This window comes from Chiloscyllium plagiosum, chromosome 45 (genome assembly GCF_004010195.1).
Source record: "Chiloscyllium plagiosum isolate BGI_BamShark_2017 chromosome 45, ASM401019v2, whole genome shotgun sequence".
NCBI lineage: Eukaryota > Metazoa > Chordata > Chondrichthyes > Orectolobiformes > Hemiscylliidae > Chiloscyllium > Chiloscyllium plagiosum.
In genome coordinates this window covers 4,449,045-4,476,857 of record NC_057754.1, presented here as the reverse complement: position 1 = coordinate 4,476,857, position 27,813 = coordinate 4,449,045, and the positions used below count along the sequence as shown (strand labels likewise).

General features: G+C 44.4%; 2 protein-coding genes across 3 annotated transcripts in view; both read left to right on the top strand.

Annotated features, from left to right (window-relative positions):
• The window catches only part of LOC122543849 (ephrin type-A receptor 2-like), a 48,440-nt gene extending 37,775 nt beyond the window's left edge, over positions 1-10,665 (top strand). The window contains exons 12-14 of the mRNA XM_043682677.1: positions 1,451-1,610; positions 6,206-6,342; positions 9,950-10,665. Of these exons, the coding sequence (XP_043538612.1) occupies positions 1,451-1,610; positions 6,206-6,342; positions 9,950-10,223 (571 nt within the window). The 3' untranslated portion in view covers positions 10,224-10,665. The remainder of the gene's footprint in view (positions 1-1,450; positions 1,611-6,205; positions 6,343-9,949) is intronic.
• Positions 10,666-26,128: 15,463 nt separating this feature from the next.
• The window catches only part of frmd8 (FERM domain containing 8), a 32,964-nt gene continuing 31,279 nt past the window's right edge, over positions 26,129-27,813 (top strand). The window contains exon 1 of one of the 2 annotated variants that reach the window (XM_043682672.1): positions 26,129-26,255. The gene's annotated coding sequence lies outside the window, so the exon portion shown is untranslated. Of the gene's footprint in view, positions 26,260-27,813 lie in introns of both variants that reach the window. The other variant, XM_043682673.1, reaches the window with a different exon arrangement.

The following is a 27,813-nucleotide window of genomic DNA, read 5'->3' as shown; positions in this document are numbered from 1 at the left end:
AGAGTTGTGAGGTGAGGAGTGGGCATGGTCAAGCAGGATACGGAGTAAAGCTCCCTCCACACTGTCCCTATCAAACACACCCAGGACAGGGACAGCACGGGGTTAGATACAGAGTAAAGCTCCCTCCACACTGTTCCCATCAAACACTCCCCAAGACAGGGACAGCACGAGGTTAGTTACAGAGCGAAGCTCCCTCTACACTGTCCCCATCAAACACTCCCAGGGCAGGGACAGCACGGGGTTAGATACAGAGTAAAGCTTCTTCTACACTGTCCCCCATCAAACACTCCCCAGACAGGGACAGCACGGGGTTAGTTACAGAGCGAAGCTCCCTCTACACTGTCCCCCATCAAACATTCCCCAGGACAGGGACAGCACGGGGTTAGTTACAGAGCGAAGCTCCCTCTACACTGTCCCCATCAAACACTCCCAGGGCAGGGGATACAGAGTAAAGCTCCCTCCACACTGTTCCCATCAAACACTCCCCAGGACAGGGACAGCACGGGGTTAGTTACAGAGCAAAGCTCCCTCTACACTGTCCCCCATCAAACACTCCCCAGGACAGGGACAACACGGGGTTAGTTACAGAGCAAAGCTCCCTCTACACTGTCCCCATCAAACACTCCCAGGGCAGGGACAGCATGTGTTTAGATAGAGTAAAGCTTCTTATACACTGCTCTCATCAAACGTTCCTAGGACAGTTACAGTACAGGGTTAGATACAGAGTAAACCTTCCTCTACACTGCCCCCATCAACGCACCAGGATAGTTATAGTACAGAGTTAGATACAGTCTTCCCATCAAACACTCCCAGGACAGGGACAGCATGGGGTTAGATACAGAGTAAACCTTCCTTTACACTGCCCCCATCAAACGCACCAGGATAGTTATAGTACAGAGTTAGATACAGTCTCCCATCAAACACTCCCAGGACAGGGACAGCACGGGGTTAGATACAGAGTAAAGCTCCCTCTACACTGTCCCCCATCAAACACTCCCAGGACAGGGACAGCATAGGGTTAGATACAGAATAAAGCTCTGTCTACACCCTGTTGAATACTCCCAGGAGAGGTACAACACACGGTTAGATACAATGTAAAGCTCCATTCACATTTTCACCATCAAACTCTCCCAGGACAGTTTATAGCATGGAATAATGTTCCTTCAAATCTACTCAAACAGTAGCCTTGGAGAACAGCTTTCTACACTGTGTCAGTTTGAGGTGATTTCTATTCACTCACACCAACTAGTCTATGACGTCCCCACGTGAGACTGTTCAGTGCTGAATTAGGGTGGGATTGTACTCAGGAATCTCAGGACTGAAACACTCGAGATAACTTTTGAAGGACTTTGGCACAGCAGGCTGGGTAGCACTGGAAATGAGAGCTGAAAGCATTCTGGTTGATTACATGAATAGTCTCCTCTCTCTAACTCTAATTCCTTTTGCACAGGTTGTGTGACAGTATGCGGGTTTGCGTTGCTGATTTTGGGTTGTCTAAAAAGATCTACGCCAGTAATTACTACCGGCAGAGGGCAGTCTCAAAGATGCCTGTGAAATGGATGGCCATTGAGAGCATGGCAGAGTCAATCTACACAACAAAAAGCGATGTGGTATGCCACGTTTTTGTATTTAGCTGCTGGAGGTATGAGTGAGGAGAGACCAGGAATCATTTTCAGGGTTGGCAGAGAAGTGAGCATAGCTTCTGGTCCTCTCCTTATGGTGCTGGAGATGCTCCACAGAATGTTGTTAAGGCAAAGATAGATTTTTGAACAGTAGAAGAATTCAGGCTGAATCCACAGAAAGATCAGCCATGATCCTCTTGAATGGCGGAGCAGGCTCGAGGGGCTGGATGGCCTATTCCTGATCCTATTTCTTATGTTCTGATGGCACAAAAGCAGGAACTGAAGTCAAGCATGTTCTTTGATCTGAAGCAGTGACTGCCATGCAATGAAGTATGTCACAGGCAAACCCCAATTCCATTCCCTTCCACCAGATAGCTATGTGAACCAGAGTGTCGTAAAATAGAGGGAGTCACCATTGAATGCCAATCCCATTGCCTCCCGACCAGATGGTCTGAGACAGGATGCTTTCCAAAGTGGTCATTGGATGAGGAACAGAAACCCTGCCTGATCTGTTACGTTTGGAGGTGCTGGTGTTGGACTGGGCTGGACAGAGTGAAAAATCACACAACACCAGGTTATAGCCCAACATGTTTATTTGGAAACACTAGCTTTCAAAGCACTGCTCCTTCATCAGGTGGTTGTGGAGAAGACCATAAGACACAGAATTCATAGCCACAGTACAGTGTCATGGAGATGTAATAATGATACATTAAACAATTTTAGATTCAGTCTTTCATCTTTTAGAATGGGATATGCTGGTTTCTGTTCTTTAATGTGTAAATCTCAGAATGTAAAATTGGGGCAGCACGGTGGTTCAGTGGTTCGCACTGCTGCCTCACAGCACCAGGGGCCCAAGTTTGATTCCAGCCTCAGTCGCCTGTGTGCGTGGAGTTTGCACATTCTCCCCATGTCTGCGTGGGTTTTCTCTGGGTGCTCTGGTTTCCTCCCACAATCCAAAGATATGTGCAGGTTAGGTGAATTAGCCGTGCTAAATTGCACATAGCATTCAGGGATGTGTAGGTTAGGTACATTAGTCAGGGGTAAATGTAGGATAGTAGGGAGGGAAATGGGTCTAGGTGGGTTACTCTTCAGAGGGGTCAGTGTGGACTTGTTGGGCCGAAATGCCTATTTCCACACTGTAGGGATTCAATTATTCAACTTCTTTTAAATTACATTCTCAAGACATCTTAGCTTTACTAATAGTAGGTGCCATCTCAGCTTAGACAATGCATTAAGGTGTGAGGTCTGTCTGTGTCCCAATGTTGAGTCAGACTGGTTATATTTCTAAAGTGGGGTTTACAGAATCTTACATGGATCCATGCAGGTTTTGAGCAAAATAAAATGTAATTCTGCAAAAACAATTTTACCCCATAAACTTATATGTGTGCGCATGTAGGAGAGACAGAGTGAGTGTGTGCATGTGGGTGTGAGTGCATGTGTTAGAGTGTGCGTGTACAGTATATGTGTGTGTAAGCTTGGTTAAGTGTGTGTGAGAGAGAGTGATGGGGTATATGCCTGTGAGATGGTGCAGGTGTGGGTGTGAGTGCAGGCAGTATATGTTTGCACATATGAGAGGGGGTCTGTGTGGGTCTGCGAGTATGTAGAGGTGTGCATGTGTGTGAGAGAGTGTATAGTTCAATGGGGTCACCTGTAATGTGACATGAACCCAAGGTCAAGGTTGAAGCCATTCCCATGGGTACTGAACTTGGCTATCAGCCTCCGCTCAGCCACTCTGCATTGTTGCTTGTCCCGAAGTCCACCTTGGAGAATGGTCACCTGAAAGTCTGTGGTCGAATGTCCCGGACCGCTGAAGTGTTCTCCAATTGGGAGGAAACACTCCTGCCTGGTGATTGTTGTGCGGTACCCATTCATCTGTTGTCGTAGCGGCTGCTTGGTCTCGCCAATGTACCATGCCTCAGGTCATCCTTGCCTGCAGCGTATGAGATAGACAACGTTGACCGAGTCACACGGGTACTCACTGCGTACATGGTGTCCCCACGTGTAATGGATACTAAAGACAACATCACTGTACAACCCTGTCATAGCAACCACTGCAAGACGTGTCAGAACATTGACATGGATACCATGGATGCAACAACCAGATATCCCAACCTGATCTAGTCCCATTTACCAGCATTTGGCTCATATCCCTCTAAACGCTTCCTATTTATATACACATCCAGATGCCTTTTAAGTGTTGTCATTGTACCAGCCCCCACTATCTTCTCTGACAGTTTGTTCCATACATGCCCCACCCTCTGCATGAAAAAGTTACCCCTCAGGTCCTTTTTAAATCTTTCCCCTCACTCCTTAAACTTATGTCCTCTAGTTTTGGACTCCCCTAACCTGGTGAAAAGACCTCGGTTATTCACCTTCTCCATTATTTTATAAACTTCCGTAAGGTCAACCCTTAGTCTCTGACGCTCCAGGGAAAACAGCCATAGCCTATTGAGCCTCTCCATAAAGTTCAAACCCTCCAACCCTGTAACATCCTCGTAAGTTTTTTCTGCGCCCTCTCAAGTTTAACAACATACTTCCTATAGCAGGGAGGTCAGAGCTGCATGCAGTCATTTCACTTAAGAATATGTCAAGGCATGTTCCTTAATGCTAGTCAAATAAGTAGGTTTTAAACAGCATCACAAAGGAGGCAAAAATAAGCAAAAAGTCAGAGGTTTTGAAAGGAATTGCAGATCTTAAAGCTTAGCTGAGTGAAGGCAGAGCTGCCGAATTTGGAGAAAAGAAAATCAGGACTCATAGCAGGCACAGCTGGAGAAAGTCAGAGGGTAAAAGGGCCAAAATAGTATCGAGAATTAGGGACAATCAATACCATGGAGGGATTCAAGCACATTTGAGAATCATTTTATATTTTGTATATGATCAGAACAGAAGCGAGTGTAGATCAAAGAGTACAGGTTTGCATTGGTGAGACTGTACCTGGAAGACTGGGGCATAAGTACTGGTCACCGTCCTTACGGAAGCATGTTAATGTATTGGAAACAGCTTCAAAGTATTTGACAGTACAGAAACAAGCCTTTTGGTCCAATGAGTCAGCACTGACCCACTAAAGAGTATCCTACCCAGAACCACCCCAAATCTGCCACCCCGTGGTTCATCCACATAATCTTGCATACCCCTGGACCACTACAGGGACAATTTAGTACGGCTAATCCAGCTAACCTGCACACCCTCTAGGCTAATACCTGCAGTATGTGGATTGCCTTCTGAGGAAAAGCTTAGACAGGCTACACCTGCAACCTCCAGACATTAGAAGCGTCAGAGGTGACTGAATTGAAATACAAAAGGTCTTGAGGGGACTTGACTGGATTGAAATGGAGAAGATGTTTCCTCTTATAACGTCATAGACTGGTACAGCATGGAAACAGACCCTTTGGTCCAACTCATCCATGCTGACCACATATCCTAATTTAATCTAGTCCCATTTTCCAGCATTTGGCTTATGTTCCTCTAAACCCATCCTATCCATGTACATCTTGTGGGAGAATATTCCATCCTGGAAAGCCAGTGGATACAGAATATTTAAATATTTCTGATGCATACATAGATAGGTTTTACTGCTGCTCAAGGTGATGAAAGATTATTGGGAGTATGCAGGAATGTAGGGTTAACATTAAAACCAGATCAACCGTGCTACAGTGGCTCAGTGGTTAGCACTGTCTCACAGCACCAGGGACCCAGGTTCGATTCCACCCTCGGCCGACTGTCTGTGTAGAGTTTGCACATTACCCCCATGTCTGCATGGGTTTATTCTGGGTGCTTTGGTTTCCTCCCATAGTCCAAAGATGTGCAGATTAGGGTGGATTGGCCATGCTAAATTGTCCCATAGTGTCCAGGGATGTGCCGGTTAGGGTGGATTGGCCATGCTAAATTGTCCTATAGTGTCCAGAGATGTGCAAGTTAGGGTGGATTGGCCGTGCTAAATTGTCCCATCATTCCCAGGGATGTGCAGGTTAGGGTGGATTGGCCGTGCTAAATTGTCCCATAGTGCCCAGGGATGTGCAAGTTAGGGTGGATTGGCCGTGCTAAATTGCCAGGCAACATCCCAGGAGCAGGAAAATCAACATTTCAGGCCAGAGCCATTCATCAGGAATGAGGCTGGGAACTTCGGGGGTGGAGAAATAAATTGTCCTATAGTGTTCAGGGATGAGCATGGTAGGGTCGATTAGCCATGCTGAATTGCCCTGTAGTGTCCAGGGATGTGTAGGCTAGGTGGGTTAGCCATGGGAAATGCAGGGTTACAGGGATAGAATAGGGATGCTGTTTGGAGGATTAATGGACTGAAAGGCCTGCTTCCACACTGTAGGGACTCCATGATTTTATTAAATGGCAGAGCAGGCTTGAAGGGCTGAGTGGCCTACCTTTGTTCCTTGTTTGCATGTATGTTTGAGTGACGGGTGAGTGGGACTTGTTGCGAGCTGGAATACAACGTCAGCAGAGATCCAGATGAGTTGAAATATACAGAGGGTGGGTTTTGCAGATGGGAAAATGGCTGGAAGCGTGTTAGAGTGGGAAAGTCCGGAGGTCACTGCAATGGCACTGAACCGACACCTGCTCCCCATTCACAGTGGTCCTTCGGAGTGACGATGTGGGAGATTGTGAGTCAGGGGAAGACACCTTATCCTGGCATACAAAACCACGAGGTTTATGACTACCTACATCAGGGGAACCGACTGAAGCAACCACCTGATTGTCTCGACAAATTGTAAGTGCCAGGATCTTCTCTTCTTCATTCTGCCTCTGAATCGGAAAAGTATCGAAGCATAATACCAGGGTTGAGGGAGTTCAGTTCCGCTAAGGGACTGGGGAAAATGGTTTTCCGCCTTCAAGCAGTGAAGATCAACAGGAGAGCCTTCAAAATTTGATAGAGTAAATAAGTCGACTTGGGTTTCATGATTCTTCCAAAAGACATCTCCAGAATTCTCTTAGTACAGCGTAGGAGAATAAGTCTTAAATTATGTCAAAGTCCTGGAAGGAGGGTTCAAACTGCTAAACTTCATACAGCCAGAGGTTGGAGGCTACCAACTGATGAGATAGCAGGATTCCAGTGCAGCCAGTCTCAAAAAAGCATGCTAGCTTTCTCCCTGAGACAATACGAAACTCATTCTAGGACTTGTCCGCACAATTTAGGCTGATGTTTGAGTGGAGTACTGAGGGATCATTGCACTCTTGGAGGTTCCTTTCTTAAGGTGAGACGTTAACCCTTTGAGGTAGATGTTAAAGATTGTGGTGTTACTTTTTTTAAAATTCCATTCATGGGACGAGGGCATCGCTGGCTAGGCCAGTATTTAGTGTCCATCCCTACTTGCAGAAGGTAATTGAGAGTCAACCACATTGCTGTGGGTCTGGAGTCACATGGAGGCCAGACGGGGCAGATTTCCTTCCCTAAAGGACATTAGTGAGCAAGATGGGTTTTTACCCAACAATGGATTAATGGTCATCACTAGACTCTTAATATCAGATGTTTTTAATTGAATTCAAATTCCAACATCTGCTACAGTGAGGTTTGAACCTGCGTCCTCCGAACATTACTAGGGTCTCTGGATTAATAGTGATAGTATCACTCGGCCATCATTCCCCTATAAGAGGCAATGACTGCACTGCCCTCGACTAACACCATAGATAGACAGATTTACCAGTGATCTGATGACTGTTTGCTATATGTATCGGGACATGAGGAGGCCATTTGGCCCCTCAAGATTGTCTGACCATTGAATCTCAAATCCATTTACCCAGATTAGTTGCATTGCCTGACATCCTGACTCAATAACGAGCTATCCACCTCAGTTTTGAAATTTTCAATTCACCTCCAACGTCAAGAGCTTATTTCTGAGTGAATCTTTGGGAGACAGGGGAATCGAGGTAATGAACGAGTAATTCAGAGACCCCCAAGGTTCTAGGGACATGTATTCAAATCCAACTTTGGCAGCTGGTGGAATTTAAATTGTATTAATAAAATTTTGAATTAAAATTTAGACTCCGTGATGGTGCCTGTGAAATTATGATTGGTTGTCGTAATAACCCATCTGGTTCACCAATATCCTTTCAGGACGTAGATCCACCATCCTTACCAAGTCTAGCCTAAATGTGACTCTAGATTCATAACAATGTGGTTGACTCTTACCTGTCCTCTGAAATAGCTGTGCAAGCCATTTAACTCAAGGACAGTTAGGGACCTGGTACATGGATGACATCGCCATTTTTTGCTCGGATCTACTGGCAGTGCCCAGACTCATGAACACCTGTGACCAGTGCAAACTTGCCTCAGGAGCAAGGTAAATTGAAGCAATATCGAGGCCATGATCTCTGGGAACTTGGCCGATTGATCCTTTACCCCTTCACTGTCAGGTGCTGGGAATATGGTTCGGAGGGGCTGGGGCACGTGCCGAAACTTGGGATGGGCATATTGCCAAGGTGAGGCAGAAACTGGACTTATGGGAGCACAGCTTCGATTCCCTGCAGGTAAAAACCAGGTGTGAGGTACTCTTGGTGTTGTTGTACGTGGCACAGGTCTGGTCCATTCCCCGAGCCTGCACCACTGCAGTCAGCTGAGTCATCTTCCACACATCATCTGGAGGTCAAAAATGGACCATGTCTAAGCTCTGGATAAGAAGGATGTATCCAATGTTACCCTCATCCTGATAGCCACCTTTGTGTGCAGCTGCATCAAGCTGTGTGTAAACCCTTGGTACGCAAACACCAAATGTCACTACGTACTGAGCTTCTACCTGTCCCCAGTGTTACAGAAAATAGGTCTGGCCTTGTTGCTGCAGAACACTCCAAGCAGTTGGACCATTCCAGATCACCTGCCCATTGTGGAAAAGTTTGCAAAGGAAAGCACTTTTGACCTCCAGTCCATCAGGTAGGTACATAGTTGAGATCCTAGGGGAAAAGGAGAGGGTGGATCCTGTTGGGAGTTTCCCTGAGCAGACTGTCAAAGTCATTTAGCAGACTGCCCCGTTGCCAGAACTTTCTGACAAGGACCAAGACTTAGCTCGGCTGGTGGCGAGAAGGGCACTGCCCATCAGATCCTTCATGTAGGCTTGGACTCTCTCCACCACCACATGTTGCCCTCAAAGCAGCTGCGTGGGGCAAAAGATGGTCACCTATCTCCTTCACTGTGCAAAGAAGGTTGGCAGAGATATGCACTAGCATTTATCGAGGTTAGCCCTGAGTAACTCTGTGCTGTGCTGTACGGGCTGTTCCCCAGGATGCACACCGATACAACATCGACTGCGCATGGAGGGCCGTTACCTTACTGAATGGTGCACTTTAGTCTGCCCAAAACTTGTTGGCCTTCCAGTGTAGACATTTAGCCTCAACTGACTGTTGCAGACTGGCACATTCCAAAGTCCAGGATTATGTGCTTCGGGACACATCATCTAAGGTATTTTTGACTAAGTGTAATGAAGGTCGGTTAAGTACTCAAACCCCCCTCAGTGCCTCAAAATGAATGTAAATGGTCGCCCGCATGTGTAGAAAGTGCCTCTGTTTCGCAACTGCAGGGAAGTTCTGAGGAGTGTCAAAGTCTGTTTTTCTGCAGACTGTACGGAACAGTTTTAGGGCTCTTTGTATGTGCTGACAGATAGTTATTTCATAAATACGTGTATGTTTTTGCAATTTAAAAAAATGGATGGGTAACAATTGTTGGCCACATCCCATTAAAAGAGAAGGGGAAAACATTTCAGGTTTACATGCCCCTTTGACTGAAGAAGTGCTTCCCAACAACACCGTAAATAAATAAAAGTCACTAGCTGCCAATTTGATTTGATTTATTATTGTCACGTGTGCTGAGGTACAGTGAAAAGTGTTGCACATGTGCTTTATAGGCAGATCATAGTATTACAAGTGCATCAGCATAACAGAATGGAGTGCAGGATAGTGTTACAGTTGCCCAGAAAATGCAGAGAGATCAATATTGACATTAAAGGGGTCCATTCAAAAATCTGACAACAGCAGGGAAGAAGGTGTTCTTGAATCTGTTCTTTTTTTTATTATTGATTCACCGGATGAGGGCATCGCTGCACCGGCCAGCAATTATTGCCCATCCCTAATTTCCCATCTTCTTCTCTTTGTGAATGTAAACAAACATTTACATCTTCTGCCCAGCTGAAAAGGGTGGAAGAGAGTATAAGCGGGGTTGGGAGGGGTCTTTGATTATGTTAGTTGCTTTACCAAGACAGCAGGACGTATAGATGAAGCCAACTGATGGGAGGCTGGTTTTCATGATGGAAGTCTGATAGACACTATTGACATCAAAGTTTTGGTGACATCGAGCGGCCTCTTTGCTGATAACAGTCTTCTCTTCCCAGGTACCACCTCATGCTCAGCTGCTGGTTCCTGAATCCAGGACAGCGACCAACCTTTGCTGAGCTCAGATCACTTCTCCAGGAACTTCTGTCCACCTTGCCCATCCTCGAGGACCAGGGTGAGGTCTACTACACGAACACTGGGGCACATAGAGCAGCAGCCCAAACAACGAGCGGGGCTGAGGTCGGGGATGATGACACAAGAAACTTCTATGTAGTGGTGCTGGATGATGATATGGATACTGGCAGTGACTGCGAAAGGACATTAGAGACTTAGGGTGAAGATTGAATTATCGGATGAGAACACAATATTGATTAGATTGTGGAAGGAACTGATGGGTTGAGCTGGCCTCATGAGTTATTGAGCAAAATTAACAATACTTGATTTAATCATGCGAACATTCAGTGCATCATTTGGACAAAATCCCTTCACAGTTACTTCTGGTGCAATTAATTTCCTGCAGTGTTAGTTGCTTTAATACGAGGCATCAGGAGGATAGTTTATTCAACTTTGAAGACGCCTGGATAGACTAGGCTGTTTTCCTTGGAGCAGAGAGGACAAGGAAGGCTGTGATTGAGATGTATAAAATATTGAAGGGCACTGACTGGATAGACAGGAAGAAATTTTTCCTCATGGTGGATGGATCAATGACAAAGGGGCACAGATTTAATGTAAGGGAAAGGAGGTTTAGAGGGAATGTGAGGAAGATAATTTTCACCCAGAGGGTGGTGGGAATCTGGAACACACAGCCTGTGAGGATGGTAGAGGCAGAGACCCTCATAATATTTTAGAAGTATTTAGATGTGCACTTGCGATCCCAAGGCATACAAGGCTATGGGCCAAGTGCTGGAAAATGTGATTTGAATAGTTACATGCTTCTTCTTGGTCAGCACAGACTTGATGGGCCCAAGGGTCTTTTCTTGTGCTCCAGAACTCTGCCTAGAGTTCTATATCTAAATGAGCTTGAGGTCTCCTGGGATGTTCAGGCACTATCTTGGATGATCGACCCAGGCCGTCCGAAAATGGGTGCTAATATTCGATGCAACAGGAAGTAGGGCCCCAATGATCTTGCGCCCATGGCTTACATGTCTATATATTCTCCCAAGCAATCCATCAGTAAAAAGGCAGTACATAACTTGAAAGCTCATGTTAAAATCTCTTGGTCGAGTGATGCAGGGGGATATACATGCTGCTGTGGGAAGAGATCAGTTGGATGGGTAAGGTCCATTAAAGTGTCATATAGACAGATTTTGGGAAAAGATTAAGTGGTTGTATAGAATCCATGATAGGGTAAGGTTTATAATGAGCTGCAGGAGGAGATTAAGTGGGTGGACAGTGACCATGATAAAGTAGAGTTTACGTCCCACTTCCAGGCACAAGCAGCAGGAGATGATGTGAAGCCAGAATTTACTCTCCTCCTGAGTCTGGGGAACCTGAGGTTAATGTAGGGTCCATTACTGCTGCTTGAGTGAGGATTGACTTGTTGAGTAGAATCTGAGAGAGCCATACTCAGCTTCCATGCTCTTTATTCCACTCTCCCTCTAATACCATGCAATCCCCCACCACCACCAACCCCGGCATGGAGAAAGTGTAAACCGCTACCTAGTCATAGAGTCATTCGGCATGGAAACAGACACTCCAGTGAAACCAGTCAATTTTGGGTGCATGCATTACATGTTTTGGAGTGGGTGGTTGGGGAAAGAAATAGGAGAAAGCAAAGTACTGCAGATGCTGGCATGTGACCACAGGCAATGCAAGAAACACTCAACAGACCAGGCGTTTGTAGACAAAGGTTCAAATAGTTTCAATGTAATGACCTAACTGTTCAATGATGATAAAGCGTGCCACTGTAATACATATTAATCTCACTAGGTGGTGCTGGTGCAGCAGAAATGCACAGTCTGATACTCATGGAATCACACCACTCTGAAAGAAGCTCATTCAGTTACCACACTCCTGCCTTGCAACTCTTTTTGATTACTCATCCAATTCCCTGATTTCTTCTTCTGCCACCCTTTCATCTAGTGCACTTGAGATCATGACGTCTCTGGAGTTTGCTGTATGAAGAACAAATTTTCTTAATTCTCCCAAACTCTCACTCTAGTCCTTTTTGCCAAAGACAGTAAGATTGTGATAAATTGCTGGGGTTGGGGGGGGGGGGGGAAGAGTGCTGTCACAGATTTGTGTTAAACAGAGCTTCAAGATAGGCAGGGAGGCCCCCTACGCAATCTAGTTTGTTCTATGTTTAAAAAAATGCAAACACAGTGATTGTAAATCGGTGAAAAATAACTATTTTTCAAATTGTTCACACTTTACAATGTACTGACCTTGAACAATAAAAGGCATTGAAAAACATTGAGAATCTGATCTGGAAAAGTTCACTTTTCTTTTTTTACTTAGTGTGCTCTGTTCAGACAAGTACAGTATGGTCTGCTACGTCATCAATATGTTTTTCATGTCTCTTAAGTTTGTGTTCTCAGATTTCTGACCCATGCCACCAACAACTGGAAAATTTGTCTCTTTATTTACTCTATCAAAACAAGTATGGCAGCTGTGGTTTTGAATGCAATAAATTTGGAATAAAAAGCTACTATCACGTGGAATTATAACATGGGAAAAACCCACCTGGCCCATTAATGTTGTTCAAGGTACAAAATTTGCTATTCTTACCTGGTCTAGTCTACAAGGTTGTTGACCCCAGAAAACATTGAGGAGCTCAACAGGGGTCATGCAGATTGGAGAACCATCTAGTGCTCTTTGAGTCTCCAGTGGACTGGTGGGCAATGGTAAAAGGGAATATCAAGAGGTTCTTCATCCTCAAAGGTGTTCAGAAGACAAGGGGGAGACAGGGAAATCTGTCCAGACTCCAGGAAAGTATGCAGAACTCACTCCTGCTGCAGACGATGCAGGTCGATGTCACGGAGGACGTCCAGGAGGTGAAGGGCCAGCAAGCCTCGCTCTCTGCCTTGGAGACCTCCAAGATAATCTTCCAGTCCAGGGTCCACTCCATGGAGCAGAATGAGATGTGCTCACGTTTCTTCTTCCAGAAGGTGCACAGGGAGAGCTCTGTGTTCAGCAGCCTGAAGCAAGAAGATAGCTCAGTAACGCAAGAAGATAGCTCAGTCTGACATCATGAGGATCAGCAAATCCTTTTATGCCAGTCTGTATGACTCAAAGCCAACTGACAGCGCAGTCTCCCAGTTGTTCCTGTCCTCTATCACGGATGTCTCAGACGACAGCACGCGGGAGAGGCTCGACCAACCGCTTTCTCTGGATGAGCTAACTAAGGCCCTCGCATCCTTTGAAATACTTTGCACTACACTGACAACCATCCAAGAGATTAAAGTGAAATGGACAATGACTTCATATGGAGGAGAAAGAGGGAAGTTATGGCTTTGTGCTGTAGAGTCACACAAAGTTACAGTCATTTATGTGGAGTTTCTCATCTTACACAATGCATTAACGGTAAGACCAATGCAATCCTCTGCTGATAGGTTTTTAAGCTTACCGATTGGAAATACAAATTTATTCTGGTGTTAAGTCTTTAATAGCATTTCTGGATATTTTCTTAAGAACAAGAAATGCTGAATTAGTTACACTGTAGAAGAGCAATGGCGTTCTCCTCTGTATCTTGGACTAATATAATCAGCATCACTAAAAAGATCAATTTGGTGATTAGCACATTGCTGTTTGTGAGAACTTGCTGAATGTAAATTCACCACTACACGTCAGCTTCATTCACTGAAAAGCAGACTCTTCCCTCATATGTGTCCGTTCAATTGTCAGTTAGAATCTAACTTCGCAGTTATTGTGGATGGAACATTCCTTGGTCTAAAATACTCTTTTTTTCATTCTGACATGGGAAGTGCATGTTGCTGGCAAGATGAGTTTTTGTCCTTGAATTGAATGACCCTCTAGGCCATTTCAGAGGACAGTTAAGATTAGATTCCCTACACGCCCTTCGGCCCACCCAGTCCACACCAGCCCTCTGGAGAGTAACCCACCCAGACCCATTTCCCTCTGACTAATGCACCTAACGCTATGGGCAATTCACCTAACCTGCACATTTTTGGACTGTGGGAGGAAACCGAGCAGACACAGGGAGAACATGCAAACCCCACACACACAGTCACCCCAGGCTGGAATCGTACCTGGGACCCTGGTGCTGTGAGGCTGCAGTGCTAACCACTGAGCCACCATGCCACCCTTAAGTGTCAATCACATATGCCAGGTAAAGACAGCAGATTGCCTTTCTGAAGGGAATCATGACAAAACACACGGTTGCCATTAGGATAACTTTTATTTTCAGATTTTATTAAATTTGAATTTTCCCATCTGCTATGGTGGGATTTCAAAACCATGACTCCAGGGCTTCAGCCTGAACCTCTAGATTACCAGTCCACAGTGACAATACCACTACCTCGCCACATTTTCACATGGTGGACTGTGCATTTTCAAATTAGCCACTGTAGAGGTCTTGAAGATGTTCTTAAGTTACAGATGTGTTGTAGTTTCTAACCTTCGCCTCAGTCAAAACAATCCATTTATCAAAACAGTAAAATAAGTACCACGATTTCCTCTTGACAGACAAACCCATTTACGCTTACACAGTAATAGCTGTCTGAATTAAAGTGACACCAAGGAGCATTGCCCCAGTGTGTAAAACATTCATTAGCTCCTGGTTGTTATTATTTGTTGGCTTTAATCCAAAATATCTCAGCTGGGGCTGTCAGGAGCAATGGTTGTTAAGTCTTTGGTTCAGTTTCCCTCTATGTGGGTCACTGCATCAAGATGGCATATGTCTGTGCAAATGTCTATGCATGAGTGATTGTACATATAAGTTTGAACTAATGTGAACTAAAACCAAATAAACGTATTAAGCTGCTGAAGTTTCTTTGTCCTTTCTCTCCTCATATTAGGCTACTGGCCATGCCCTGATATCTCACGCAGGCATGCAGAGTCCCTAGCACAGTATCAAGCCATTTAGCCAAACAGGGCAATGCTGGTGTTGAATTTGACCTTGAGTTTACGTATTGGATACTTGATACCAGATTTTCCGCCCAGAGCCATTCCTCAATTTATGTTCACTGTTCAGCATGTGGCAAAATCTCAGAGGGATTCACTGGCACAGTGTTGACATCATGACTTTTCGTCCTGATCAAATTGTCAGCACCCTTCAGCAACAGTCCACAATAGATGGGCTGTTCACAGGAGGACTGGGTTCACAAGAGGTCCAGGCTCACAGGAGGACCGCTTTGCCCTCATCAATTTTCTTGGTTACTTTCTCAAGAAACACAAATCCCCCCACCCCCTCCAACCATGCTGACTATCTTTAATCATTCCTTGCCTCTCCAAATGCATATAAATCCTATAATTTGCAATCACTTCCAACAACACCCCACCAAAGTCAGACTCACAGGTCTATAGTTCCCAGGCTTCTCCTTACATCCCTTCTTAAACAAGGACATAGCATCAACCACTCTCCAGTCATCCAGCACCTCACCCATAGTTACAGATGATACAAATATTTTTGCGAGAGGCCCCACAATCACCTCCCTAACTTCCCACAACTTCCTGAGATACACTCGACAGGGTCCCGGAGATTTATTCACCTTTATGTTTACTGGCACTTCCTCTTCTGTAATACGCTTCTTGAACATAAAGAAACCCCACCATTAGCTATCCTCCATTTTGTGCCTTTATTTCAGATATCCTGCATCTGCAGCACATTCCACGTTTTCTTGGCATCTTTCTTGGCGTGCTTTGCGACCGCTCTGACAGTGCGACTTAAGCTGTTGTCGGAGCCACTCACACTGTGACATCCATGTGTTTAAAAATAGCAAATGGAGAGCATAATGCCAGGGATTCAGGGAATGCATCATAAATTATTCATCAATTTGTCCAATTCCTGCCTCATTCTAATGATTTACAATGTGCTATTAAGATCCTATTTGGGGAAAGGACGCTGCATATTTTATTCTGGTGAATAGCGTAATTATCATGCTTCAAGGAAGAAGGTGGTTTATTTGATGAAGTCAGGATCATCGTAGTGGGGGTCCGATAGGGAGAATAATTCACTGGAATATTTTCAGAAATCACAAAATGAATGGTGGAACAACAGCATAGAAGCTAATAGTGCAAAAGAAAGAATTTCTCCTTAAACACTCATTTGTTCGAACAATGACATGGAAGTGTGAACCATTTACATGACACATTGCAGTAAGTCACCCAGTCTCTTTTGACATATGATAAAAAGCCTCTGTTTCTCCATTAGCTCAGAATGTGAGGAAAATATCCCTGCTCCTTGGAAAGTACCTTGGGATTTTGTTTTAGGTTCATATATAAGAGTGATGTGGAATAGATTTAAGATCTCATCCATTGAAAGCACCTCCCAACTGAAGCACTCCCTTATTACTGCACTGCATTGTCAACCTGGATAATGTATCCAGGTCTTTGGAGTGGAGCTCAAACCTTTCTGTCCGCCGAGGGGACAGGGCTATCACTCAGCCAAGACTGACACACACTAATTAATCTCTGGAGCAGGTCTCAGTTCCTGACTATTTTGGGTTGCAGGTGGACCAAAATTAATTTCCTCCCTATTAAATATAGGGAATTCTGGCATATGTTGAAATAGGTCACGTTTTAAATCAAAATAAACTGCAGATTTTAGTGACAATCCATAATTTTGGTTTTGCTTGTTTGTAACATCTGGGAGAATGGAGGGAATGACAGTGGGGCACAAATGGGGCCCCTTGGGTATCATTCCCTGCTTTCAGGAGAATGTCCGCAACCAGTTAGGTAGAAAAAGTCTACCGCAGGATGGGGGAGAGGGGCTGCAACAGTGGGGGAGTTGGGGGTGGGGCGGGTAGTTGGAGGTGGACAGATGCTGCAACTGGATTGAGAAGGTGATGATCGGGGAGGAAAGAGAGAGGAGTAGTGGAAGGTTGGGGATTTGAAGAGGTTGGTGATCAGTGTTGAGGTTGGATGGAAAGGTGAGCAGTCCTTCTCCTGTTCCAACATTACAATCCTCATAAAGGCACCACTTTGTGGAGCTAGCAGCTTCCACGTTTCTTTCACTGTCAACATTCCTTGAAGGCATTTGTATCATCTGATCAGTTTTGAACAAAGTTCTGGTCTGTAACATCCAATTCCTAATGTGCAGTTACAACCAGGAGCAGGGGGTTTGGTCCCTTGAGGCTCTTTCACCATTCAATAAGATCACAGCTGCTCTGATAACTCTACATTCCCAACTCCCTGAAAACATTCCATCCTCTTGCTTATTAAGAACCCATCTATTGCTGTGTTAAAAATATTCAAGGACTCCGCTACCACAGCCTTTCGAAGAAGAAACTTCTGAACACTTGCAATCCTCTGGGAAAAACATTCACCTCAACTCTGTCTTAAATGGGCAATCCCTTGTCATTAAACTGTGATTGTCCCACAAAGGAAACATTGTCTTCACATCCAGCCTGTGAGTCTACTTGGTATCCTATATGTTCCAATCAAATCACCTTTGGCTCTTCTAAACTCTAGCAGGCATAAGCCTAGAGTCAAGAAGTGTGGCGCTGGAAAAGCACAGCAGGTCCCGCATCAGGAAGGGTTTATGCCCGAAACGTCAATTTTCCTGTTCCTCGGATGCTGCCTGACCTGCTGTGCTTTTCCAGTGCCACACTTTTTGGCCCTGATCTCCAGCATCTGCATCCTCACCTTTTCCAGGTATAAGCCTAGCCTGTCCAACCTATCCTTGTAAGACAATTCCCCCATTCCTGTTATTAGTTTATAAACCATTAAACTCAGGACTCTAGGTGTGGTCTCACCAATGTCCGGAATAGCAAGTGTATAACTCTCCCACTTTTGTATTCAATTCTCCACACAACAACATATAACAGAATTCTAGCTTTCCTAATCAACCTTTTGCAATTCATACATGAGGGAACCCCTGGGATAGCCATACATCAGTAATCAATTTTAAATCGGGTTGTGACAGAGCAAGTGGAAATCTGATTTAAATGCACAAATTGAGTTTCATACCTCTCCCCATATATAAGATAGGTTGGCAATGTAGTCCCCAAAGTTAACACTTTAACATGCTCCACCCACTGTCAGTCCCAGCAAACTATCATGGGAGTGTTCATATCAAGGTCAGTGTTTCTGCAGATCTACCCACCTGAAGGCATCTGCATTGCCTGATTCTTCACTTTTGAACAAAGTTCTGGTCTGTAACATCCAAATCCTTTAGAGTTCCCTTAATAGCAAACCCATATATCACCTCAGAACCATCTCTCTCCAAGTGATAGTGTGGACAATTTTCACAATCACACTTTATAATTCAAAGTCCTCATCACTTTGATTATTTTGGTCTCTCTCTCTGTACCTTTGATATCTGCAACATCGACTTCTGTCTCTGCAGTTACCAAAAAGGTACTTTTGAGTACATTCAGGTCAATGATTTATAACCTGGCATCTGTACTAATGCAGTATCTCACCTCAATATAGAACACTTCATTAAGTTCCAACATCTGAGTTACTTTGCTCTGTGCCTTGGAGCACTGGTGTGGTTCTTGGTAACTGGCAGGCCCTTAAGGGGTGAAAATTAGTTGGGTTGGGGAAGAGGAGGAGGTGAGATTATCCAGTTGATCTGACAAAGTGAGTCAGCTTTTACTTTAGTCAGGCCAGCCTGGACTTGTCACAGTAAATTAAGGAGAGGTCCTGTGAGAATAAACAATCAATTCCAGAAAATCCCCAGGGGAACAGTTATGCTAGAACCAAACACACCACAGCCTAATGAAGAATGGCAGTTTGACAATTACCACAAACATGCAGATTAGAAGCAGGAGTAAGCCAATCATCCCCCTCAAGCCTGCTGCATCACTTAATAAAGTCAAGGCTGATTTGTTTGTCATTCAAATTCCACATTCCCGTCTGTCCCCAAGTTCCTCTGATTCCCTTGCAAAGTAAGAATTTAGCTGAAAATGTGTTGCTGGAAAAGCGCAGCAGGTCAGGCAGCATCCAAGGAGCAGGAGAATCGACATTTCGGGCATGAGCCCTTCTTCAGGAATGAGGAGAGTGTGGGCTCATGCCCGAAACGTCGATTCTCCTGCTCCTTGGATGCTGCCTGACCTGCTGCACTTTTCCAGCAATACATTTTCAGCTCTGATCTCCAGCATCTGCAGTCCTCACTTTCTCCTAAAAGTAATAATTTAGCCTTAAAAATATTCAGTGACCACCTACTGAGACTATAAAACATAATAGAAGATGTGGTTGAAAAGTGTGGCTCTGGAAAAGCATAGCATGTCAGGCAGCATCCGAGGAGCAGGAGAGTCAACGGTTCGGGCATAATCTCTTCAGCGGGAATGATGTAGGTCATTCAGCGCATTGAGTCTACTCAGCCATTCAATGACATCATGGCTGATTTGATAATCCTCAACTCCATTCTCCTCTGAATTGCAGGGCTATGGTTAAGAGCATAGTGGTGTGAGATTAATCTTTCAAAGAGTCAGCATAGACACAATGGGGCTGAGTGGGATTCCTCTGTGCTAAACCATTCTGTAATTCTACGTCAAGGTTCCTCACAATGTTTTGTCACAATATTCCCGATTGTTCAATGTCAGAAATATTTGTGGTAAGCATGTCCTTAGAGTGTCTCTTCAATCACTTGCTCTTGTTCATTTTGCCTATTGCTGGAAGCAATGTGTGTAACATTGCTGTGTTCACCCTGTTCACAGCTCCAGTAACGTGAGATTTGCCTTTGTAGTGATGATGATTTACACAAATATATCTTCCTATCCAGCAAATCTGTGAAAGCATCACAAAGCACCTTCAACTGAGGCTGTTCCCATCCAAAATGATGTTCACAGCATAACATGAAAAGGCTTTGGCCATGAAATATTTTGATGGGTGGCAAAGGTGCTATACAAATTCAAGTTTTCTTTCCTTTCACCAGCACGGATACAGTTTGACTGAGCACCACCTAAGAACCTCGTCTTCCTGCATCATGGTCTTGAATTGTTCATTCCTTCTTGAACTCAGAAAAGTGAAGGCTAACATGCTGGGATTCCTGGAGGAAACTGAGATTTCACCTGGATGTTGCAGTCTTGAAATGACAATGAAGCTTTAATAAATTATTTTTACTCAACCTATTTGGCCAACCTTTGAAGCAGATGGGACTTTGAACCCAGACTCTCTGGCCCAAAAATGGGGACACTCCGACCTTGCCACAAGACCGAACTGGGTGATGGGGAAGCTTGGATGTGAGTGTTCCAGGTATAGTTTTGTGTTCACAGCTCCATGAATATTGTGACAAAACATTGTGAGGACGTAGAATAACAGAATGGTTTAGCACAGAGGAATTCCACTCAGCCCCATTGTGTCTGGGTAGTTCCAATGCAATCAATTTAGTCAATTCAATCAAGATATTTTTGAATAGCACTTTTGTTAAACAGAAGTGTAAATGTTGACATATATGATCACAAACAGGTTCAAGATGGTTCCAATACTCCCTAGCAGTGCTAAGATGGATTTGTATTTGCAAACCCAGTGATTCAGGTAGCCCCTGAAGAAGTTTCCATTTTAATTGCAAGCCATGTCAGCTTTAATAGTTTCTGGTGAAAGAGAGTAAAGTTATCTCCACTTTCCAATACATTACACAACAGGGGAAGAAAAAAAGGGAAATGACTCAACTGCCAAATCGGTCTTTGTCCCTCTTTTGGCAAAGGCTGGAGGAAAACAAGGGAGTAACTTTCCAGTGAATTAAAAGCAAAATATCACAGATGCTGGAGATCTGAAATAAAAATAGGAAGTGCTCAGCGTGTCTGGCAGCGCCTCTGGAGAGAGAAACAGAGTTAACATTTTGTGTCCAAATGACTCTTCTTTGAAACTCAGGGACTCAAAATGTTAACTTTGCTTCTCTCCTCGTAGGTGCTTCCAGACATATTGAGTTTCTCCAACTCTTGCTGCCTTTCTTATCCAAGTCACTTTCCAGAACCTCCCCTCAACTCAAATGTTATAGCTTCAACATAGGGTTTAATGAAGTATTTCTGCTTAAGTGCTGTTGCAATGCATCTTGTAGATGGTTCACACTGCTGCACCTGTGTGTTGGTGGTGGAGTGGGTGAACGTTTGTGGATGTGGTGAAATCAAATCGACTGCTTTGCTCTGGTTAGTCTTGAGTTACAAGTGTTGTTCGAGTCACATGTATGCAGGCAAGAGTGGAGTATTTCATCAAATTCCTGACGTGTTTCTTGTAGATGGTGAACATGAAAGACCTCAAATAGTACAACAACAAAGGATAAGAATTTATCCTCAGTGTCCCTTAATTAACATATAAAAATACTATCTGGCTGTTATCACTTTTGTTTTTAGATTAGATTAGAATCCCAACAGTGTAGAAACAGGCCCCTCGGCTCAACAAGTCCACACCGACCCTCCGAAGAGTAACCCATCCAGAACCATTTCCCTTTGACCAATGCACCTAACACAACGGGGCAATTTAGAATGGCCAATTCACTGTCACCTGTACATCTTTGGACTGTGGGGGCTAAACCACAGCACCCAGAGGAAAGCCACGCAGACAGTATGCAAACTCCACACAGACAGTCACCCAAGGCCAGAATTGAACCTGGGTCCCTGGTAACATGAGGCAGCAGTGCTAACCACTGAGCCACCGCGTGGGAACTTTTTGTACTGCTGTGTTTGCTTATGTCTTTTAATTGCTTGCACTGCAACAGAGGCTACACTTCAAAATAGGTAATTAATTGGCAAAAATCTGGGGGAAGTGATCACCCATTGCCTAATTCAAAATTGTTTGATCAATAGCTCTTAGTATGTGAAAATTGACACAATGCATCTGTTTGGTCCCAGAGCCGCTAATACCTTCCCTAGTTGCTGTGCAGGCAAAGATTTCCAGTTTTACAAAGGCCCGTAATACAAAAGCCTCTGGAAAGGTGACAATGCAAATGGAGCAAATCAACTAGGAATCAAAGGTTTAAAACATGAACAGATCAATCATGACCTTATTGAAAGGTGGAGCAAGCCTAAGTGGTCAAATTACCAACTTCTGCTCCTAACTCATACCCTCTTATTTGCTGTATGCATGTACATGAGCTGACATCAGGACATGTAAAAGTCATACTATACTAGAGAAGAGAATGGTTTCCTTTCACCCGTACTGTCCATGTAGCCCTTTTTTTTCCAAAGAGGAGTGAGTTATTTTCTTTTGTTCAATGTGTACTGGTACTGGCAGTACACAAGGCGAAATTACAAGCTAGGGGAGAGGGAGTGTGAAATATTCTGTTTTACCCAGTAAAGTGTACAAATACAGAAGAAGATGCAAATATCACTGTAGCATACTTGACCTGTACAGTAACAGATCACCACAAGTTCTACCTTTTTCGCTCCCATGTGCTGCACAGGTACAGAAGACACTGAGACTCGCAGCCCCATATAAAGGAGCGAATTCTACACTTTTACCTGCACCATACTGTACTTGTACATAAGCTAATACAGAGGTACCAACATTCTGTATTACAGTATGTCCTGTTTGTTGCGTAATAAATACTTTTTAAAAATTACCCCCTTTAATAAATACGTTATAACATTAGAAAGAAAGCAGCTGGCGGGATCACCAATTGCTGAATTCCCTGCTCATACTTTGAGCAGACCTTATAGAAATTTCTAATAGGCAATGAAATGTTGCAGTTGTTTCAGTGTAAGTAAATAATAAATTTTGTTCTGACTACTAACAGATATAACTATATCACATACAGCAGGCTTACCTCACAATGCAACAATAGAAGAATGTCTTTAGGATTGAAACAAAGCAGCCTATGTTCAGAAATATATTCAGTTATGACAATGTAAGGACAGTGCTAGCTGAAGTGTATTCCTGCTGTTTTCAGTATACTAAAATAATTTTCCACGGGGATTTCTAATCGGAATGCAGCATATTTAATCAACCATCAAATCACTTCTGGTTTTGTATACAGGAGGTAGTGAGACCTGCAGGTGTTTAAAATTTGCGATCAGCTGTGAAAATGATCCCAGCACACATAGGCATGACAGCAGACAGCAGCGTGTTTTTTTTGCTTGAGAGTTCTGGTTCTGAGGTTGTGCTCTGTTGTAAATGGTTTTGGTGATAACACTTTAGCATATGTTGAATGCAATCTAGTGCACCCCTCAGGGCAGACTCACACCCCACAAACAAGTGTGTATAATTAGCAGTCAGCTTTCCCACGCAGCAACATCAATATCCCAATATAAAGGCAAACACTGTGGATGCTAGAAATCCGCATTAAAAACTGAAATAGCTGAGTATTTCCTGCACTTTCTAATATGGACATTATGTCCAGTCAGTCTTTCTTCAAAGGTCTCAGAAATCCCTAAACCTCCACTGGAAACTATTTTGATTATAAGATAGGGTAGGCATTCACTGGTGGGTCTCTGATTATCCAGCAGATTCCTTGCTTTAAAACACAGCACATTTCCAAAAGTTATGGAAAGAGAGAGAGAAATGAGGGGCAAGAAAGAAAAGGAGACAGAGAAGCAGGCAGTCTTTCCTCAGAACACACGACTGATCTGAGAGCAGCTCAAGGCAAGTCACGTGGTGATGCTCCTGATCTGGTTTATTTTTAGATTCCCTACAATGTGGAAACAGGCCCTTCGGCCCAACCAGTCCACGCCGACCCTCCAAAGAGTAACCCGCCCAGACCAATGCACCTAACACTATGGACAATTTAACATGGCCAATTCACCTGACCTGCACAGGTCTTTGTGACTGTGGGAGGAAACCCACGCAAACACAGGGAGAATGTGCAAACTCCACACAGTCACCCAAGGCTGGATTTGAACCTGGGATCCTGGTGCTGTGAGGCAGCAGCACTAACCACTGAGCACTGTGCCGCCCCTATTCTAAGTGTAGCTAGCTCAAAATAAAGTTAAAAGTCACATGACACCAGGTTATAGTCCAACAGATTTATTTGGAAGCACTAGCTTTCGAAGCACCACTCCTTCATCAGGTGGTTGTGGAGTACACAATTGTAAGACACAGAGTTTATAGCAAAAGTTTACAGTGTGATGTAACTAAAATTATACATTGAAAAATACCTTGATTGTGAAGTCTCTCATCTGTTAGAATGACCATGTTAGTTTCACTTCTTTCATATGTAAATCACAAAACATTTTTTATAAATTACATTCTCAGGTGAACTTTAATAATTGGTGTCAGCCCAGCTAATGTGTTGAAGGTATTAGCCCCCTGTGTGCTGCTGTCTGTGCCATAATGTTTAGACTGATTCTAATCTAAAAAATGTATCAAATCAACACTATCATTAGTGAACCTATGCAGGTTGCTTCAGTTTTTAAAAAATTCATTCACAGGACGAGGGTGTCGCTGCCCATCACCAATTGGCCAGAGGGCAGTTAAGAGTCACCCACATTACAATGGGTTTGGAGTCACATTTAGGCCAGACTGGGAAGGATAGCAGATCAACTGTGACAACACATCTATCCTGGGACAGGCTAAGCAAAGGCATGCCAGAGAATTCCTAGAGGCCTGGCACTCCAACCACAACGCCATAAACAAACACATAGATCTCGATACCATCTATCAACCCCTCAGAAAACGAACAGGAAATGACATCACCACAAACCCCAGGAACCCCATCCAGGAGAAAGATATAAATAGAAAGCAGGAGACAACAGCTTCGCTTCACTTGGAGGTTGCCACTGATGATGTTACCTAGCCAGGTAATGAACGTCTGGATATCAAACCTACAGCTCAGTGAGCAAACCTACACCGTGGAGTTTAGAATATTGAAACAGACAAGATTTTTAGAGGACTGGACAGAATAAATGCAGAGAGGTTGTTTCCCTTGTGACGAAAAGGGCAAAATCTCAGATTGAGGAATTGTGAGAGGTAATTTCGGTTTAAACTTTAAGATGTGCCTGGACCACAGACTGATCTATAATAAAAGACAAAACTTTTGTTTCTTTTCTAACAACCATTTTATATACTCAAAAGTAGAATAGTTTAAATTGTGCAGAATGCTGACAATTTGTGAGCGATAGTAAAAACAAGCAGGCTCTTGATTGATGAAGCCATTAACACAGCAGGGAAGGATGAGTCCTTGACTGATAAGACTGCTAGCACAGACAGAGAAGAATAAGTCTTTGACTGATAAGACTACAGGGTGAGAAAAACAAACTTTGGAGACTCTGGAGCCTTTTGTTGCAGACTTTGTGATAAAAATAATGATGTTTTTAAGAATGTGAACCTCATGGCTTGTTGGAGCCAAGGAGAGGAGGGACTTGTGCTGTATATAATGGGAGACTTTGTAAGCCTCAGCGCGCCTTTTCTTTAAGGGTGCCCGACTCTGCAGACTTGACTTGTTAATAAAACTTTGTTTTCCTGAATTTGTCTAGAGCGATTATTGAGAAGCGATTTTCGTTTCTAACAGGAATCAAAAATACAAATTGCTGGAAAAGCTCAGCAGGACTGGCAGCATCTGTGCAGAGAAATTAAAGTTAACGTTTCAGGTGGAATGACCCCTCCCCAGATGGAGGGTTCACCCCATTGAAGTTGGAGATTAGCAGAAATTTCCATTTTCTCAGAGGATAATCAGCGGATGTGGTTGCTGCAGGGACTATTAAAGTTGGGTCATTGAGTATATTCAAGGCTGAGATTTTTCATCCTGATGGGAATCAAGGCGGGAGGGGAAAGCAGGAAAGCGGAGTTAAGGATGGTCAGGTCAGCTATGATCTCATTAAATGGCAGACCACACTCAATGGACTGAATGGTCTAGTTTCTGCTGCCTGGCTTGCTGTGTTCTTCCAGCCTCCTGCCTGTCTACTTTGGATTCCAGCATCAGCAGTTTTTTTTTGTCTCTAACATATTTTGTATACATCCCATGGTCTACCCTACCAAGTGTGTATAAGGATGGCGATGGTGAGGAATAGCAAAGCCAATCCCTTTGTCCCTCCATCCAGGACACCTCTTGCGCACTTTCTTTGCAGATGGCAGTTACTGAGGGGGGTGAAAAAAGGCGCGAATTTGGCAGGAGACTGGGGGAGGGCGTGACGCCTGTCAATGGAGTTGCCTGAGGGCGCATGCGCCGTAATGAGCAAACGCCGCCCAGAAGACTACAACTCCCGGCGAACGTTGCGCGGGGAGACGCGGCGAGGCGCTCGCGGTCTCTGCGCAGGCGCAGAGGCCGGCCTACCGGAGAGTTGGTTGGTGTTTGTTGTCGACTGAGACGGGAGTCGGGGGTAACGTGTAAAGAGGGGCCTTGGGTCCGAGCGGCCCAGGTCTGCGCTCGTAAGTATGTCTACTTTTGTTTTTGAGAAAAATGGTGCACTTTCAGTCCCTGGTTGGATTTGAACCTGTGAGTGTGAGGTAAGGTTGGAAAGTGACCGTCGACCCTTAGGAGGACCAACCCAACCCAACCTCTTGGCCTCTTCTTTTTTTTTCCTTCTTCCTCCCCTTTCGCCCCCCCCAGTATGGCCTGGGCCTTGAGGTTCATGATGGTGAGTTAAAAATCACATAGCACCACAAGTTATAGCCCAACCGGTTTATTTGGAAGTACCAGCTTTCCTAGCTCTGCTCCTCTGTCAAGTAGCAAATGGGATAGGATCATAAGGCATAGAATTTATGGCAAAAGATCATAGTCCTATACATTGTGTCCTATGATCCTATTCTACCAGCTACCTGATGGAGCAGCGCTCTCAAAGTGTGTACTTCTAAATATACCTGTTGGACTATAACCTGGTGGTGTGATTTTTTTTTAAACTTCGACCACCCAGTCCAACACCAGCACCTCCACATTATGATATTGGGGGGGGGGGCATGGACATGAAGAAGCTTTTCCGCTTGGTACAGAGAGTGTAAATGTAAGGGAAAGTGCAGGTGATTTTGAGGCAGAGGTTTATCGTCCACTGTGTGGTGTGTGTCTTCCAATTCAGTGCCAGAAAGGGTGACAAGGGCAGACACCATTGCAAACTTTAAGCTGTATTTAGGTAATCCCTTCAACTGACATAGCCCCCTCCCACTCTGCCGAGGACGTGGAGGTCCTGGGCCTCTTTCACCGCCACTCCCTCACCACCAGACGCCTGGAGGAAGAACACCTCATCTTCTGCCTCGGAACACTTCAACCCCAGGGCATCAATGTGCACTTCGACAGTTTCCTCATTTCCCCTTCCCCCACCTCACCCTAGTTCCAAACTTCCAGCTCAGCACTGTCCCCATGACTTGTCCTACTTGCCTATCTTCGCCTATCATCTTTTCCACCAATCCAATCCACCCTCCCCCTGCCCTATCACCTTCATCCCCTCCCCCACTCACCTATTGTACTCTATGCTACTTTCTCCCCACCCCCACCCTCTGGCTTATCTCTCCATGCTTCAGGCTCTCTGCCTTTATTCCTGATGAAGGGCTTTTGCCCGAAACGTTGATTTTACTGCTCCTTGGATGCTGTCTGAACTGCTGTGCTCTTCCAGCACCACTAATCCAGAATCTGGTTTCCAGAATCTGCAGTCATTGTTTTTACATAGCACCCACAAGGCCAAGTGCTGGAAAGTGGGACTTGTGGAGGTAGGTGCTTGATAACTAGTCTGAATGTAATGTACCAAAAGGCCAGTATCTGCAGTAATTTGCTCCTGCCATTTTTTTAAAAATGCTGTATGCAACCTGATAAATATATCTAGAATCATGGGGTTTCTCATTTGCTTGCAAGTGTTGAACCTAAAGCTTGTCAGAGAGAGACAAGAAGTTGCAGAACTAGGAACAGAAAGGTGAGGGGATTGGAGAAAGGACACCAATTTATACAGCATGACAAAGTTTGTTTTCCTATTTTGATAGTAGGGGAGTGCTGACCTGT